The sequence below is a fragment of the Chionomys nivalis genome, chromosome 18 (assembly GCF_950005125.1).
Source record: "Chionomys nivalis chromosome 18, mChiNiv1.1, whole genome shotgun sequence".
In the NCBI taxonomy this organism is placed as follows: Eukaryota; Metazoa; Chordata; class Mammalia; order Rodentia; family Cricetidae; genus Chionomys; species Chionomys nivalis.
In genome coordinates, this window is record NC_080103.1 from 50315904 (window position 1) to 50330175 (window position 14272).

Sequence of the window (14272 nt, forward strand, 5' to 3'; positions counted from 1 at the left end):
CAGTACAGATAGTGGTTCCCTTTAGCTTGAGTAGAGTACTCTTTCCATTTATGTTCATCACCAAGAGCTAACAGATGAGCACTAAAGTTGTTCCAGAGTCTTGACAAGACAATAATTCTGTAACACATCTCTGTACTGGCTGATTTTGTGTCAACTTGATGCAAGCAAGCTAGAGTCATGAGAGAAAACAGCCTCGATTGAGGAATGCCTCCATGAGATCCAGCTGTAAGGCACTTTCCCAATTAGTGATCAATGGGGGAGGGCTCAGCCCATTGAAGGTGGTGCTATCCTGTGGCTGGTGGCCCTAGTTCTATAAGAAAACAAGCTGAGTAAGCCATGAGCAACAAGGTGGTAAGCAGCATCTTTTCATGACTTCTGCATCGGCTCCTGCCTCCAGGTCCCTGCCCGGTTTGAACTGGTGTCCTGATTTCCTTCAATGATGTAGCCCTTTTCTTCCCAACTTGCTTTTTGTTCATGGTGTTTCATCACAGCAATAGAAATCCTAATTAAGCCACACATCTACCACTACAAGTGTCATTTTCACTTGGAGAAATGACCTATGAAATTCATGATTTGTGGATTTTACAGGTCAGAACTATATGCATATTAAATGTTGAAGTATAATTTCAATATGTCCATCCTTTCCACCAAACATGAGAGTCTGTCAATTCCATAAAGCCCTAACTCACGCTGTGCCAACATGCTTCTTTCTTGCTCAAAATACAAGTAAAATGTGAACCTCTTAATTATATTTTGTGGATTTTATTCCCTTAAAAACATATTTTCCTGATATTTATGCCTATTAAAAAGGTAGTTGATAGTCTCTTCTCACAAAGGTTAATAATAAATAATGCACAGGATTGAAACAGGCATTGCAAATATTTACTTTTTTGACCTTTTTAATTTTTGAAATTACAATTATAGAAATTACATTAAAAGTAATTACTTAATTTGAAATTACAATATTTCTCCCTTTACTTTCCCCCTCCCACCCCTCCCAATATACTTCTTCCTCTCTTTCAAATTCATAGCTTCTCTTTTCATTAATTGTTATTGCCTGCATATATGTATATACATGTATATTCTTAAATATAAGCTGTACAGTCTGTACAATGTTATTTATGTGTATATTTTCAGTGTTAGCCATTTGATATTGGATAAGCAATTGGTGTGCTCTTTTCTGAAGAAGAGTATTTGTCTTGCTCTCAACATTTTTTAGTTATATGTAGCTCTTTGCATAGGGTAGAGCGCTTGGGTTTTTTCCTGTCTTCCTTGGCAAGTTTATTGTACTTGTTCAGATCCTGGTTGGGCAGTCATGTTGGTGAGAATTTATAGATAGACTATTTTCCTTCGTGCCTTAACTACATCTTTTTCATGAATGATTTCTATTTACCCAACAAAATTTTAGTTGAGTTTCTACTTTTTGGTGGGGAAGCTGTCAGCTTCTGATCTTCTTTGGTAATTATTTACTTTGAAATATCTGCTGAATAAGCTCATTATGACATACACACTAAAAACGTGTGTATAGGGTTGAAGTGGTGGGGATAGGCAGGGAGGGGAGCAGAGAAAAATGTAGAGTTCAATAAAAATCAATAATAAAAAATAGTTTTACTACCACATAAGAGGCCTTCATGCCATACTTCATAGGAAACCTTAACCTAGGACATAGGAGCTGAGAATCTGCATCCCTATATTACATAACACAGGAAGTGATTCAGTTAATATATTGCTAGCAATATCAAGGATATTCTGAATGGAGCTGTGTTTAATGTCTTCAATCTCTTCTTCTTTTAGCTTTATTTCTCTTCTTAAATCATCATATTTCTCCTCAACTCCATCAAGAATTAGTTCTTTTAGAGCCTACAAAAAGAGAGAGTCCATTTAAAAAATATACACTACTAAATATTTCATAATTAACAACATCAGCAGCTGAGCATATGTGTACATGTTTCCTTCATTTCTAAAAAATAGTATTTGACATGTTTGCCTAACACCTCACAGTTTTGGAACCAAAGAGTGAGAGTAGCTATGACTGATATTTGCTTACAATTCTCTTTCTGGGATGAAGGAGACTTGGTGCTAGGACAGCCCTGAGAACTATAGGGTAAAGCACAATGCCATTTTGGAGATCTGTGACTCTCATTCAGTCTCAGCTTCATTGAGCTAAGCTGACCCCATCTGTGTAACACATGATGGTAACTAACCACTGCTCTGAAAGCAGAGCTGTCAAACTCTGACTGGGGAGGAAGAGGCACTTTACTCTCATTCTGTAGAATACACCAACCAGATCTAGAAACAGACACTGTTGGGCTCAGAGCTTCAGGTTCTTACGCTGACTAATCTGATAATTTCAGACGGGTATCCTGGACAGCTCTGCAGAATTCTTAGGAGTCCTGGTGCATTGAGGTATTGTTATTTGGAGTAAAATGAAACTATTCTAAAATATACACGAACAGTCTTGTGAATGTTTTTTTCTTCTTCACTCCATCACCCCTTAGATTGTTAATGCTGCAGGATGCAATGCATTTTTAGAATTAAGAGCTTCACCAGGATCTAGGTGGATTTGAGCTTTTCATGATCGTGTGCCCTTGGGGATTCTCTTTGGGATCATGGTTTCCATGACACACTTTTTTTCCCTAGGGTGCCATGGTCTACCAGGTACTTCCATCCCCATCTATCCTCACCTTGATCTTGTGATCCAGTACCCTCTCCTGCTCTCTCAGTAGGTTCTCCCTTTCACTTTCCATCTTCTTCTGCAGCTGGGCCATGTTTTCTGACAAAGTTCTCATTTGAGCCTCCTTTGCTTGCTCTCGCTCTGTCTGTTGCTGCCTCATTAGCTCCAGTTCCTTCTCAGCTGCCTCCTTCTTGGCCTGCTCAGCTGTCACACAAGGGTTTTGCAGAGGGAAGAAAGGATAATTAGAATTGAGAACTACCCTCCTGATGTCAGAGACCAAGCTGATATCCCTATAGGAACTCTCTGCATCTTCCCATCAGTACGCACTGATACCATACATGATGGAAATGTACTGAAAGGTTAACCATGCAACACCAGTCCCAATTATGGTTTTAGATAGGGAAGATACAGAAGAGATATCCTTGTTTGTGTGTATGGGATATCAGAGGGCTTTATAGGAACTCTTTGAGGGCTGAGCCCATCTCTGTACCTGCCATGGCTTTCTGCCCATCAGTGAGAGCTTTATCTGACTGCAAGATGGAATCTTCTATAGTTATCTGTGACTTTAGGAAGTTCTGGAACACCTCATTTGCCTGGGTACCAAAAGAGAGAAAATGTTAATTGACAAGATGTTTTCTTGTGATGAAAGAGTTATCATTAAATGAGATTACTAACCTGACTGCAATATTTGAATTCTGCTTTAGTTCCCATGAATCCTTTAATTCTGTGGTTGTAAAAAGTCTATGCTCTTTTTTGAGATTAAGAAGCCCTCTGTAACAGCCCTCTGATAGCTCTCCAGCCTTTTCCCCCAGGAATGTCTCTCACTAGCCAGTCGGGGTACAAGCCCCAACCAGAACTGTGTGCAGTTCTTTTGTAGAATATTATTTTAAGATGTTTTACATTTGTTTACACTGTGGAACATTTGTCTAATGATGCAAAAATGTGTCACATTCTTTTATGTTACATTTACTTAACTCTGTGAAGTTGTGTTACTTTGCTTGTCTACCATGTGATTGGTCTAATAACGAGCTGAACAGCCAATAGCAAGGCAGGAGAAAGGATAGGCAGGGCTGACAGGCAGAAATAATAATTAAAAGGAGAAAAGGATGGAAAAGAGGATCAGGGTGCGAGAGAACAAGGAGAAGAGGATACTAGAGGCCAGCCACACAGCCAGCCATGGAGTAAGAGTGAAAGTCAGACAGATGTACAGTAGTAAGAAAAGAAATAGGCTCAGAGACAGAAGGTAGATAGGATAATTTAAGTTAAGAAAAGTTGGCAAGAAATAAGCCAAGCTAAGGCTGGACATTTATAAATAATAATAAGCCTCTGTGTATTTACTTGGAGCTTGGTGAAAGACCCCCAAAGAGCAAAGAGTCAAAAGAATAAAGAATATAAAAAAATCTACACAGTCCCACAAAAACATATGAGGCAGGCAGGGTTAGGGAATATATTAATAATCTTAGACCTTATTTGGTTTACAACCTTTCCTGTCTCATAATAATGCATACTGAAAACTTATTTCTTTACCTGTGTGTACTATGCACACATACCCCTCTCCAAACAATTCACCCGATCCCCCAGTCCCTCCAGCATTCCAGCATGGATGACACTTCCCTATGAACAATAGTATAAGTATCCACCCCTAAATCAATCAAGCCTTGACAGATTAGATTCAAGTATATTGCCAATGCATCCTATAGAATAGATCTGGTCTCTGATAGCTTTCAGTGCATGCACAGGGCTATCAGGCCCACGCACTGCTGAACATTCACATAATTAAAATCAGATGCACTATCTGTGAGAACAGGCATGTGCATTAGGGAAATTGAACGTATGGCCTAATCTATCCTTTAATGTACAGAACAACTCAAATTATGACCACAGTAACTGCCTCTGCCTTCAGAGCTATTCGAAGTGGCCCAGCGCGGAACTTGGGTCATTTGAATACCCTCACTTATATGATCTCTGTCAATCTGAACAGTGTACTCCTCTCTTATCTGTATGATTGCTTCGCTCTGAATGAAGTTGTCTTGCTTCTTTTGCAAATCTGTGGGAGTTTCTCTGTTCACCACACCCTCAACTGTACAGTAGAGATATTGTTAAAAACTGATTTGTTCTTTCATTTGTAATAAACTGATTTTTCCCAAGAAAAATAATACTAACTTAATTTAGGAAATGAGTACTCAATATTGTAGTATCAGCGTCATCGCCACCACCACCATCATCTCCACTTCTACCACCACCTCTTTACATTTAATAATTAGTTCCTAATTAACAAGCAAGCTCTATTTGTTCATGTTAGCTAAAATCATAAGCTTCCTGAGAATAAAAGTTCTTTCTATAATAACATATATAATCTAATAAAAAATTAGTAAATTATTAAGTAAATTAATATTCTCTTTCATTTGGATTTATGTTATAAATTTGTTCTGAAGAAATGAATATTTATTAGTTATCTAGTATCATACAGTATTTTGTGGATGCAAAGACTAGAATGTCCAAGATACAAGATACTCTGATTTCTCTCCAGAGAAGATGACTAGATCCCGGGAGCAGCAGTCAGTTACTTCTCTAGTTGTGCCCCGGCTGTAGGACCATATCCACCCTCCCCACCCTCTTTCCTCACCTTCACTCCCTTCCTAGGCACTTGTTTGTAGGCCTGCTCAACCTTTTTCCTGACTTCTAAGTAGAGGCTGTGCCCACCAGGAACAGAAAAAGCTCCACACGAGATGTCCTCCGTCAGTGACTCCGAAAGCTTTTCCAGTTCGGCCTGGCAGTAACTGAGAGATGCTGCTTCATTCTGCTGCATGAATGCTTCCTTCCTTTTCTCTACGGTAGCCTGCACGTGAGTAGGGAAGACAGAAGAAAGAAGCTGTTAGAAGGAAAGTGTCACTGTGGTAGTCTTGGGTGAAGCAATGTGACAGCCTCAGAGTAGACTAGATCAGGAGGAAGATCGGAGGAAGAGCTTTAGGCCTGGATTGGTGAGCTCTGAGTGACTTCGGGAAACCTTCCTAATTTTCTTAGCCTCAAACTCGAAAGCTATAAAAGTGAGGCGAATATGCGTAGCATCTCTGTTCTTCTTTGTGGGCTGGGATAAAGAGTGTCTATGCATCAACAATATAAATAAGAATGATAACGGAGCAGGAAAAGCTGTAGATCCATTGGTATACTACTTGCCTAGCATACACAATGCTCTTATAATCCCAGCCTTACAAATCATAAAATTCTGATAAAACAAGGTGATGCAAAGTTGAACCAGGAGGGGACACAGCTTCCTCAGAGAATGTGCTTTGGTGTGGGTGAAAATATCCACCTGTCAGTCCTAGATAGGTTCATTCTGAACTGAGCAGTGAGTGCTTCAAGAGTTCCTTTAATGAGGGTGAGGAGTACGAAGTTAAAAGAACTCAAGGTTGAATATTTATCCTTTTAAGTTATAACCATGCTGCTGTTCTCACTATGGATGGTGTTTGTCATGTTTTGAATGGTCAAAGACAGAGTAAAAAAAAAACATTATGACAGCATCTCTGGTTATCAGAATGATGCTACTTCCCCAAGAGTTTCCTAACTTGACATCTACATCCTTCATTGTCCCAGAATAAGATGGACATTAATCCTGTGACTGCATCTTTATACAGCACAGCCCAACTTCAAGAAATTGAATTTGCTGACCAAAAAGTGCAGCCATAACCTAAAGAGCTCATATGTCAACTCCCTGAATTATACATGAACTTGTTAATTTATAGAGATACTTTAAAGAGAAATAACAGTTGGTCAGCTCTGATTGACAGATATCACATTATTGTCTGATAAACTGCTTAGGAAGCATTTAACATATTTTTAATATTTAAACTTTGTCAAAGGTGAAAAAAAGAAATGTTTACTTAACCATAGGAACCTGTCAAAATCACTTTTCTACCATTGATTATAGACAAGAAAACACAGAGATGAGAAGTGAGGAAAGGACAGATGCCCCACTGACACACCAAAGACAGAAGGGATTCTCAGAGCCTCCAGACATGGGCTAAGACTACTTGGCACATGGATTTAAGATTGGGATTCACTGAGCAGAGATGCATATACCCAATGCTGCACCCGACTTGAAGAACTGTGACATATAAATATATTTTTAAAGACACTAAGCACATAAAAATCTATTTAATAGCAATAAAAATGAAGTTGTACTAGAGAGATGGCACAGCAGTCAAGAATAATGACTGTTTCTCCAAAGGACCAAGGTTCAACTCCTAGCATCTGCATGAGAGCTCAAACCATCTGTAATCCAGATACAGGAAATCCAATGTACCATTCTAGACTTCATGAATGCTGCATGCATTTAATACACAGGTGTACAATAGGCAAAACACCCTTACACATATTTGTTTTAATTTTTTAAAAGAACTATTAAAAACTAAGAACATCTAATTGAGAAAAGGATACAGTTGTGCTAAAGAACTCTGTTACCCATAAGAACCCTGTCTCCTGCATGATAAGAAAGATGGAGCATAGGATCAAGGTGTAGCGCCTTATGGCAGAAGGACAGGCACCAGTAAGGACAAATGCTAAGGCATGTCACCACAAGCTTCTTCTGGAACTCCCACTGGTCATCCAAGAAGGAGTGCTCCATGAAGACAGCGATGGCTTCCTTCTCACAGGCTGCATGCACATCCAGCAGCTCCTGGAGAGTGTCTGTAGGGAGCCTCACGCTCTGGGCCATCTGCTCGCTGTAGTGGTCAACTGCCCTCTGCACAGCTACGGAGTTCTCATGCTCGGCCAGTGTTTTCACCGCATTCTCCAAGCAAGGAACTGTCCCGCTGTTTATTGTATCCACATACGTCTCCACTAGAGTCCCCAGTCCTACGGAGATGTGATATTTAGGGCACACTAGAAAATTTTCACTCCCCGAAACCCATTATACTAAATATAAAGTTTTTTTTTATTCTGTTTATTTTCTTCCTTGTTCCCATCTTCATCCTGCTTCTATGAAATCATTTTCATGTAAAAATCTGAATTGTATTTCTTATTTATTTGGTTTCATTGTCCTTCACCATACAACAAAATTAAAATGATTAAAGCACTATGATCGATGGTTTCTTAGAATACTTTCCCATAGAAACAAATGAAGTGTCTTATTACACACACAAAAAAAATCTTTCATTTGTGAGCCCCATTTTCAAATAAAAATGGAGAGCCTTTAGTCTGAAAAGGTCAGGAGTTTCAGAGCAGTAGGCAGAGGTTAATGAAACATGGACCCATCTTAGCATGGCCTATTGCAGAGCTGCCATGGCTACAAAGTCAGCTCTGTAAAGACGATTAAGTTCAACTTTGTTTCACACTCATTCATTAACCGTGCACAGCATTCAAGGTCTGTTATTTCTTCTTCTGACACATGTAAATCAACTAAACTCTTTTGTTGGTTGGCTAATGGACTGTGAAGCTGGGGATTGAACCTATGATCCTATATGCAGGCTACTAGGTGAACATTCTTCCACTGAGCTACATCCATAGCTTAGCTTAATAATTATTAATTTACCTATTTATTAATTATTATGTTTTGTGATTCTGAGCATTATAGTACTGGTATACTTACTGCATGCTGGTTAAGAATCCTCCCATTGAACTATGTCTACATCCCTGTTTTATATCTATTTGTTAATTTAAATAATTGACCCACTAGTTCATTTTTTTTCTGATTCTGGTCATTGAGCAAGGGCCTTGACCACTGTAAGCACTTTTTGTACCACTGAGCTCAGCTCTTCCTTCTTTTGTCTATTATCTTGACACATTTTGCTAAGTTGACTGGGTTGTTAATCCTATCAAAGAATCCAGACTTCCCTCTGGACTGACCCTGAGAAGACATAAGCCTTTCAAAAGTAACTCACGGTTCCCGGTGACCAGGACTCCCTCTTTGAGTTTCTTGGTGCTTGCATGGGTGAAGATATAAGAACAGAAAGTCTTCGATTGCTTCTGGAATTTAGGATTCAATTGACTTTCTGGTATGCTCTCAATCTTGGCTAAGAGCTGTGGGTCGCTCACTGGCCAGTCAAAGACAAAACATTTCCGCCTGGGAAAAAATTGTCTGATGCATTCCCTGGACCAGTTGGATGTCTGGATTTGGGGATTCTGCCCTTAGGAAGAGGAAAAAACAGATAGTTATATGGACATATCTCATGGATTTTTAAAAAAACGTCACAGCTTTTCAAAGATTTTTGGTTTCTTTTTTCTTGGTTTGGTTTTGATTTTTAAACAAGGATTTAAATATTCCAGTCTAGGCTGACCTAGGATTCACTCTATCACTACAGATGATTCTTCTTCTTTCACCTGCTGAATGTGAGCCCACAGGAGTGTGCTAGCACATCTAGAGTAGAAGGTGCTAGTAGTAATGCCAGTTACTACGTAAATCATGGGTATTGTTCAATGGATCCTACCCCATATTAAGATACCCTGTATTAGTTCAAGCTCTGATACCTGGAATTAGCTTCAAAGCTTTCTCCAGGTAGTCATCTTCTGTGATGCACTGACCATCCAACTTCAGCTCCAGGGTGAAGTCCCGTACAGTCCAGATAAAGTCCGGAAAGAAACTCACAAACTCTCCAGCATCTTCTATAGCATTAGATCGTGGAGAGGACTTTGCTCTAATGAGCTCTGTGAGCTTTGTCACATAACTAGATTTCAGCTAAGGAAAAGGCATCCAAAGTCACAATTCCCACAATCCCTCCATTTAAAAAGTAAGTATAAACATTTTGCTTTATTTTCTAAAGTATCTGACCCTCCAATAGCGACCCATTCACATCTGAGTCTCATTCTTTTCTTTCTTTTGTTTTCTTTTTTTTTTTTTTTTTTTTTGGATTTTCGAGACAGGGTTTCTCCGTAGCTTTTTGGTTCCTGTCCTGGAACTAGCTCTTGTAGACCAGGCTGGCCTTGAACTCACAGAGATCCGCCTGCCTCTGCCTCCCGAGTGCTGGGATTAAAGGCGTGCGCCACCACCGCCCGGCCTCTGAATCTCATTCTTAAAAGTCCTTCAATAGAGGATAGTACATTGGCTCTTTAAAGGATACTGCAACTTCTCCAGGGCATCATTGTTGATGGTGCTCATGCTGTTGTAGACAAAAGTGCTGCTCAGAAGAACAGCCAGGGCAAAGATCCAGGCATCATTTGTAGGGTCACCCTAGAAAGCACATGGTAACAGTCTTTGGATCTAACTTTTCTTAACTCTCATTTAAAGCTCATCCGATCTTTGTATTCTTGAGCTTTCATTTATTAGTTCTGCAGAGGAATGAGTTCTAAGGACATGAACATACATTTCAGCTTTAACTATTGCATTGGGAAATTTTTTGATCACATTTTCTTGATAAAAGAATTTGAATGATGTGTTTATTTACAGTGTTTCCTTCCTTTCTTCCTTTCTCTCTTTGTTTCATAAACAATAAGATGGAGTAATATATTATCCATAGAAAAACCCAACATGGTATGTGTAATAAAATTAGATGTTCAATAGAAGGTACTAACACTTATTCCATCAGAATACATTTGAGTCTTGTACACTTGACACCATTGAGACCTCTACTTATATCCAATTAAAAACAACAAGGAGTTATCTATGTCAATTAGATATTTCACACTATTCATATACTCCATGAACAAAAATTAAAAGTAATTTTAAATGGTAAATTTAGAAGATAAATTCAACAAACTTGAAATTTTTATTAATAATAAACAAGGATTATAAAACCTTTATACACTAAATTGAATGTGAGATATTCCTTCAGGGTTCCTACTTCATGAAAGAGCCTGCCAGATATTGTACAAGACACAAAAGAAAGTGCTTGACAAACTACCAGTTTTTAGATGAAACAGTCTTTTAAATTTCCTGCTTCATTGAAAAGTCTGCTTGATACTATGGGCCTGTAGGCTGAAGATGTCTCCCCCAATGTTATAGAGGAACTTTGGGTGACTGTCCAGATAGCGAGATCTCTCTGACAATTCTAGAGTTTTGGAAGTTGCTTACAATGCATTTCCTGTTTATTTAGGTAATATTATATCCCTCTGGGGTCTTTGATGGAGTTGAAGACAGATAGTTGTAGTTTTCTTTAGTTATGATGAAAGATAAATTATATATGAAACTTTAGCCTCACAAAGAAATATTGTAACTATAGCTTTTGCTTGATACCTGTTTTGTTATATATAATTTTACTGCATTAAAGTTAAAACTTTCCTTTTATTTAGACAGAAAAGGGGAGATGATATGGGATTCCCCTTTGTATGCTATGAATATGTTTTATTACCATTGGTTAATAAAGAAGCTGCCTTGGCCTATGGCAGGGCAGAATATAGCCAGGCTGAAAGAGGTAGAGAAAGAGAGTAGGTGGAGTAAGAGAGATGCCATGTATCTGCTAAAGAAGAAAGACACCCAGAACCTTTCTGGTAAGCCACAGACTCATGTCTTCATGTCTATGGGGCCGACTTATAGAGGACCATATCCCACATTAACCGAGAATCTGAGCAAATTACAAGGCTCAGTTTGCACCTTCCACAAGGAGGTGGTTGCCTAGCTCTTTTATAGTAAAACAACCTGACACCAAACCTAACAAGTGGTCAGGATATGCATTAGCTCCTTTTATTGTAAATTAGGTCGCCTGTGGAAGAGGTGTTTTCAGGACATGACAAAACAGACATAGGCAGGATGTGACCTAAGTCATTCACCTGCTACCTAGGAAAGAATGCTAAGAAGTTTGTATTAGCTGCCCCCTTCAGTTTACCTTGATATGAAAGCTGTTTAAAAAATAAAGATGGGTGATTTTTATGATGTGATTTCAGATTTTCAGGATCTGAATGATCCCTGAACTCCTTCCTGATACTCTCGTGTGAATAGTGTTTTGATTCCCACACCTCCACTCTGGTATAAGAAATAATTTATGTTGGTCCTGGACCCCAACACATGGTGATACACAGATTATTATAAACTGGTTGATTTAAGATATAAGGGCAAGGTAAGAATATGCCTAAGCCATTGGCAAAACAGTATGGTAATTAATATAGCTTCTGTGTGATTATTCAGGTCTGGGCAGCTGGTAACAAAAGTGCAATTATCATGCAAGCTCTGATGAGTGGTGATGAATGACTGACACCTTGCAGGTGTTAGGCAGGTGATGAGAAATGTCTCCATGACAAATTTACAATTATGAATTGTTCCAGTTCAAGGCAGAGGCATAATTTTTGAAACATAACTTTCATGAAATTGAGTAAGTTTTGAGAATGTGCCCATTTACCTCTACCTTACTCCTCTCCTACTGCCCCCTTTCCCACAGGTTTTCATAAAGGGATTTATGTCAATAAACCCCCACCATGTGTCTGCTTTTATGGGAACCCATCTTTTTTTAAATATTGATGCATCAATAGCATCAGTTTAAGACCACCAGATACACATGATAAGAACTGCATCAGGGCAGAGCCTTTTCCTCTTTATATCAGTGTCTCCAAAGTTGGTACCAAAGGACTAACACTGAGCTTCTAAAAGACTTTTGGTTCAATGAAATCTAATTATTCCCTTCTTTGAAAATATGTAAATGCCTTATCTAATGGTATACAATACTTGGTGGTTTTTTTCCTCTAGAAGTGTGACTGAAAGAATCAAGTTCAACTCATCTTCTATAGATTTGTTTCTGGGCAGAAGGTTACATTCTATATGTTGAATTTCAGGAGGTTATTAAAACACAAAGAGAAATCAAGAGTAACTTCATCTGCCATCACTTTCTGACTCACCTTTTCTACATCCCCAAGGCCCTCGGTGTCTAGAAGGATGAGGGTGTGATTTGGCTTGGTGGGGTGGGGCACACACCACATCCAGATGCCCTTGGTTTGAGACTGTACTGTGGAGCCCAGAGGGAAGCCTGTAAGGAAGAGTGGAATATATATATATATATATATATATATATATATATATATATATCATCAGATAGACCAGAGAGCTAAGGACCTGTTTTATTTCTACATGGCAGAACATCCCAGGAAATAAAATGTTATCTCCATTTCATTATAAGCATCTGACTTCATTTACCATCTATTTCAAGAAGCAAGAGGAAGTCAGTTATGTGGACAATGCCACGTAAGGGTCCAAGATGGAAATGAAAGAGGATCTTCTGGGTTAAGTGAAGAGTGTTAATGAAGAAAAAGTCTGAACAAATAGTCTTTAAAGTCTGAGTGCAGACAGGAAGATCAATTTAACATCATCTCCAGCGACACAGTTAGTTTAAGGCCAGCCTGCTACACCTGAAATAATCAGACTCAAAAAAGCAAATGTATATGTAAATAAATGTTTAAATTAAATTTTTAAGTAAAATAGAAGACTGGTGACTCGAAAGATATAGAGGTTATGGGGGAGTGGAAAAGAAATTGAAAGAAGATAATTTTACTTTAAAAAAATTGGTAAATGAGGTATGGGGTACTCATGGTGGAATGTGGAGCCCAGAAGGGTTTTTCCATGTTAGGTACCAAAGTCACCTTAAAGTGATGGGCATATTCCACACAGAAAGCAAAGCATTTTTCTAAAAAGAGGAGAAGCATCTACAACTGTCGAGTGAGAGAAGGTTAAACAAATTAATTGGATCCTGAGGAGCAGCATGAGTTACTTCATTGATATAAGTCAAACAAGGAAAAGGAATGGGTGCCTATAATTAACTCAACGTTAAGGTTTATTTTCCTTCTTCAGCTAGATTGGCATTCCTACATGTGACTCTACCACAATAAGAACCTAAGCTGTAAGGAGTTCAAGCAATTGGCTGTTGTCCCAGACAACACGCACCATTGTTCTGTCCAGCCAGGCAGTTCATCAGGTATGATTTTCCTGTGCGGTACATGCCCACAATGCCCACCACCACCACAGGATGGGAAATACTGTTAAGAATCTCGATGGCTCTTCGATTCACTGACAGCTTCTTGTTCTTATTTTCCACCAGACATATGGGGGCCTTCATGGTTTCTGATGCCATAACAACCTGTCACATCGAAAAGGCTGTCAGTACAATATTGCATCCTGAAGGCACTCAATGCATGTCCATCAGAGCTTCCTGCTTGTGAAGCTGGACTGGTTTCCTGGGCCTCTCTCTATCAAACCATGATGATACAAGCTGCACATGAAAACCACACCAATGTTTTCTTGTCCCATGTTTGTGCCAAATGTCAAAATGTTTAATAAGTGGGCATGGCAGTGTGCTCTGTGGGTAAGATTTGGGGGTGAATGCTCATCTCTGAGTGCCAGCTGACTCAGGCTTCTCATGGCATTTGTCATTTCATTGATATTTCATTTTCTCTTTCTTTTGTCTCTCCCCTCTGCCTCTCTCTTTATAGTACTTAAGTCAATTAGACAAAGTGCACACCAGAAAGGAAACCAATGTGGTCTCATTTTAAGATTTATAACTTAATAATGCCATGAAAAATAATTTTGGAGGTGAAATTCTGGAGAACCTGGTTCTGGTGGCTAGGATCTGGACACTAACTTGGAGGACCGAAAGGCAACCATTCCTTTCTTTCTTGAAGAGTAGCCTTTGTTGGAATGAGTAATCCTATGGCCGTGTTTTAGACTTGCTGAATTGAAGCAGGAGG

At 39.0% G+C, this 14272-nt stretch overlaps 1 protein-coding gene across 1 annotated transcript; it reads right to left on the reverse strand.

Annotated features, from left to right (window-relative positions):
- Window positions 1–1653: 1653 nt before the first annotated feature.
- Window positions 1654–13659, reverse strand: LOC130889366 (guanylate-binding protein 3-like). The gene is made up of 10 exons (XM_057793005.1): window positions 13473–13659; window positions 12434–12561; window positions 9730–9839; window positions 9140–9336; window positions 8554–8799; window positions 7248–7528; window positions 5301–5513; window positions 3165–3267; window positions 2685–2878; window positions 1654–1860 (listed from the first exon to the last, which is right to left on the reverse strand). The coding sequence occupies exons 1-10, from the start codon at window positions 13657–13659 to the stop codon at window positions 1654–1656; spliced, it is 1866 nt and encodes a 621-aa protein (XP_057648988.1).
- Window positions 13660–14272: the final 613 nt, after the last annotated feature.

Bases quoted from the DNA above. Each gene is read 5' to 3' on its own strand.
- LOC130889366 (XM_057793005.1), bottom strand. From the start codon at position 13,659: ATGGCATCAGAAACCATGAAGGCCCCCATATGTCTGGTGGAAAATAAG. The intron at 12,562-13,472 runs GTGCGTGTTGTC...TCTTCCTTACAG, and splicing joins CCTGGCTGGACAGAACAATG to GCTTCCCTCTGGGCTCCACA. The intron at 5,514-7,247 runs GTGACATGCCTT...ACTCACGTGCAG, and splicing joins AGTTCCAGAAGAAGCTTGTG to GCTACCGTAGAGAAAAGGAA.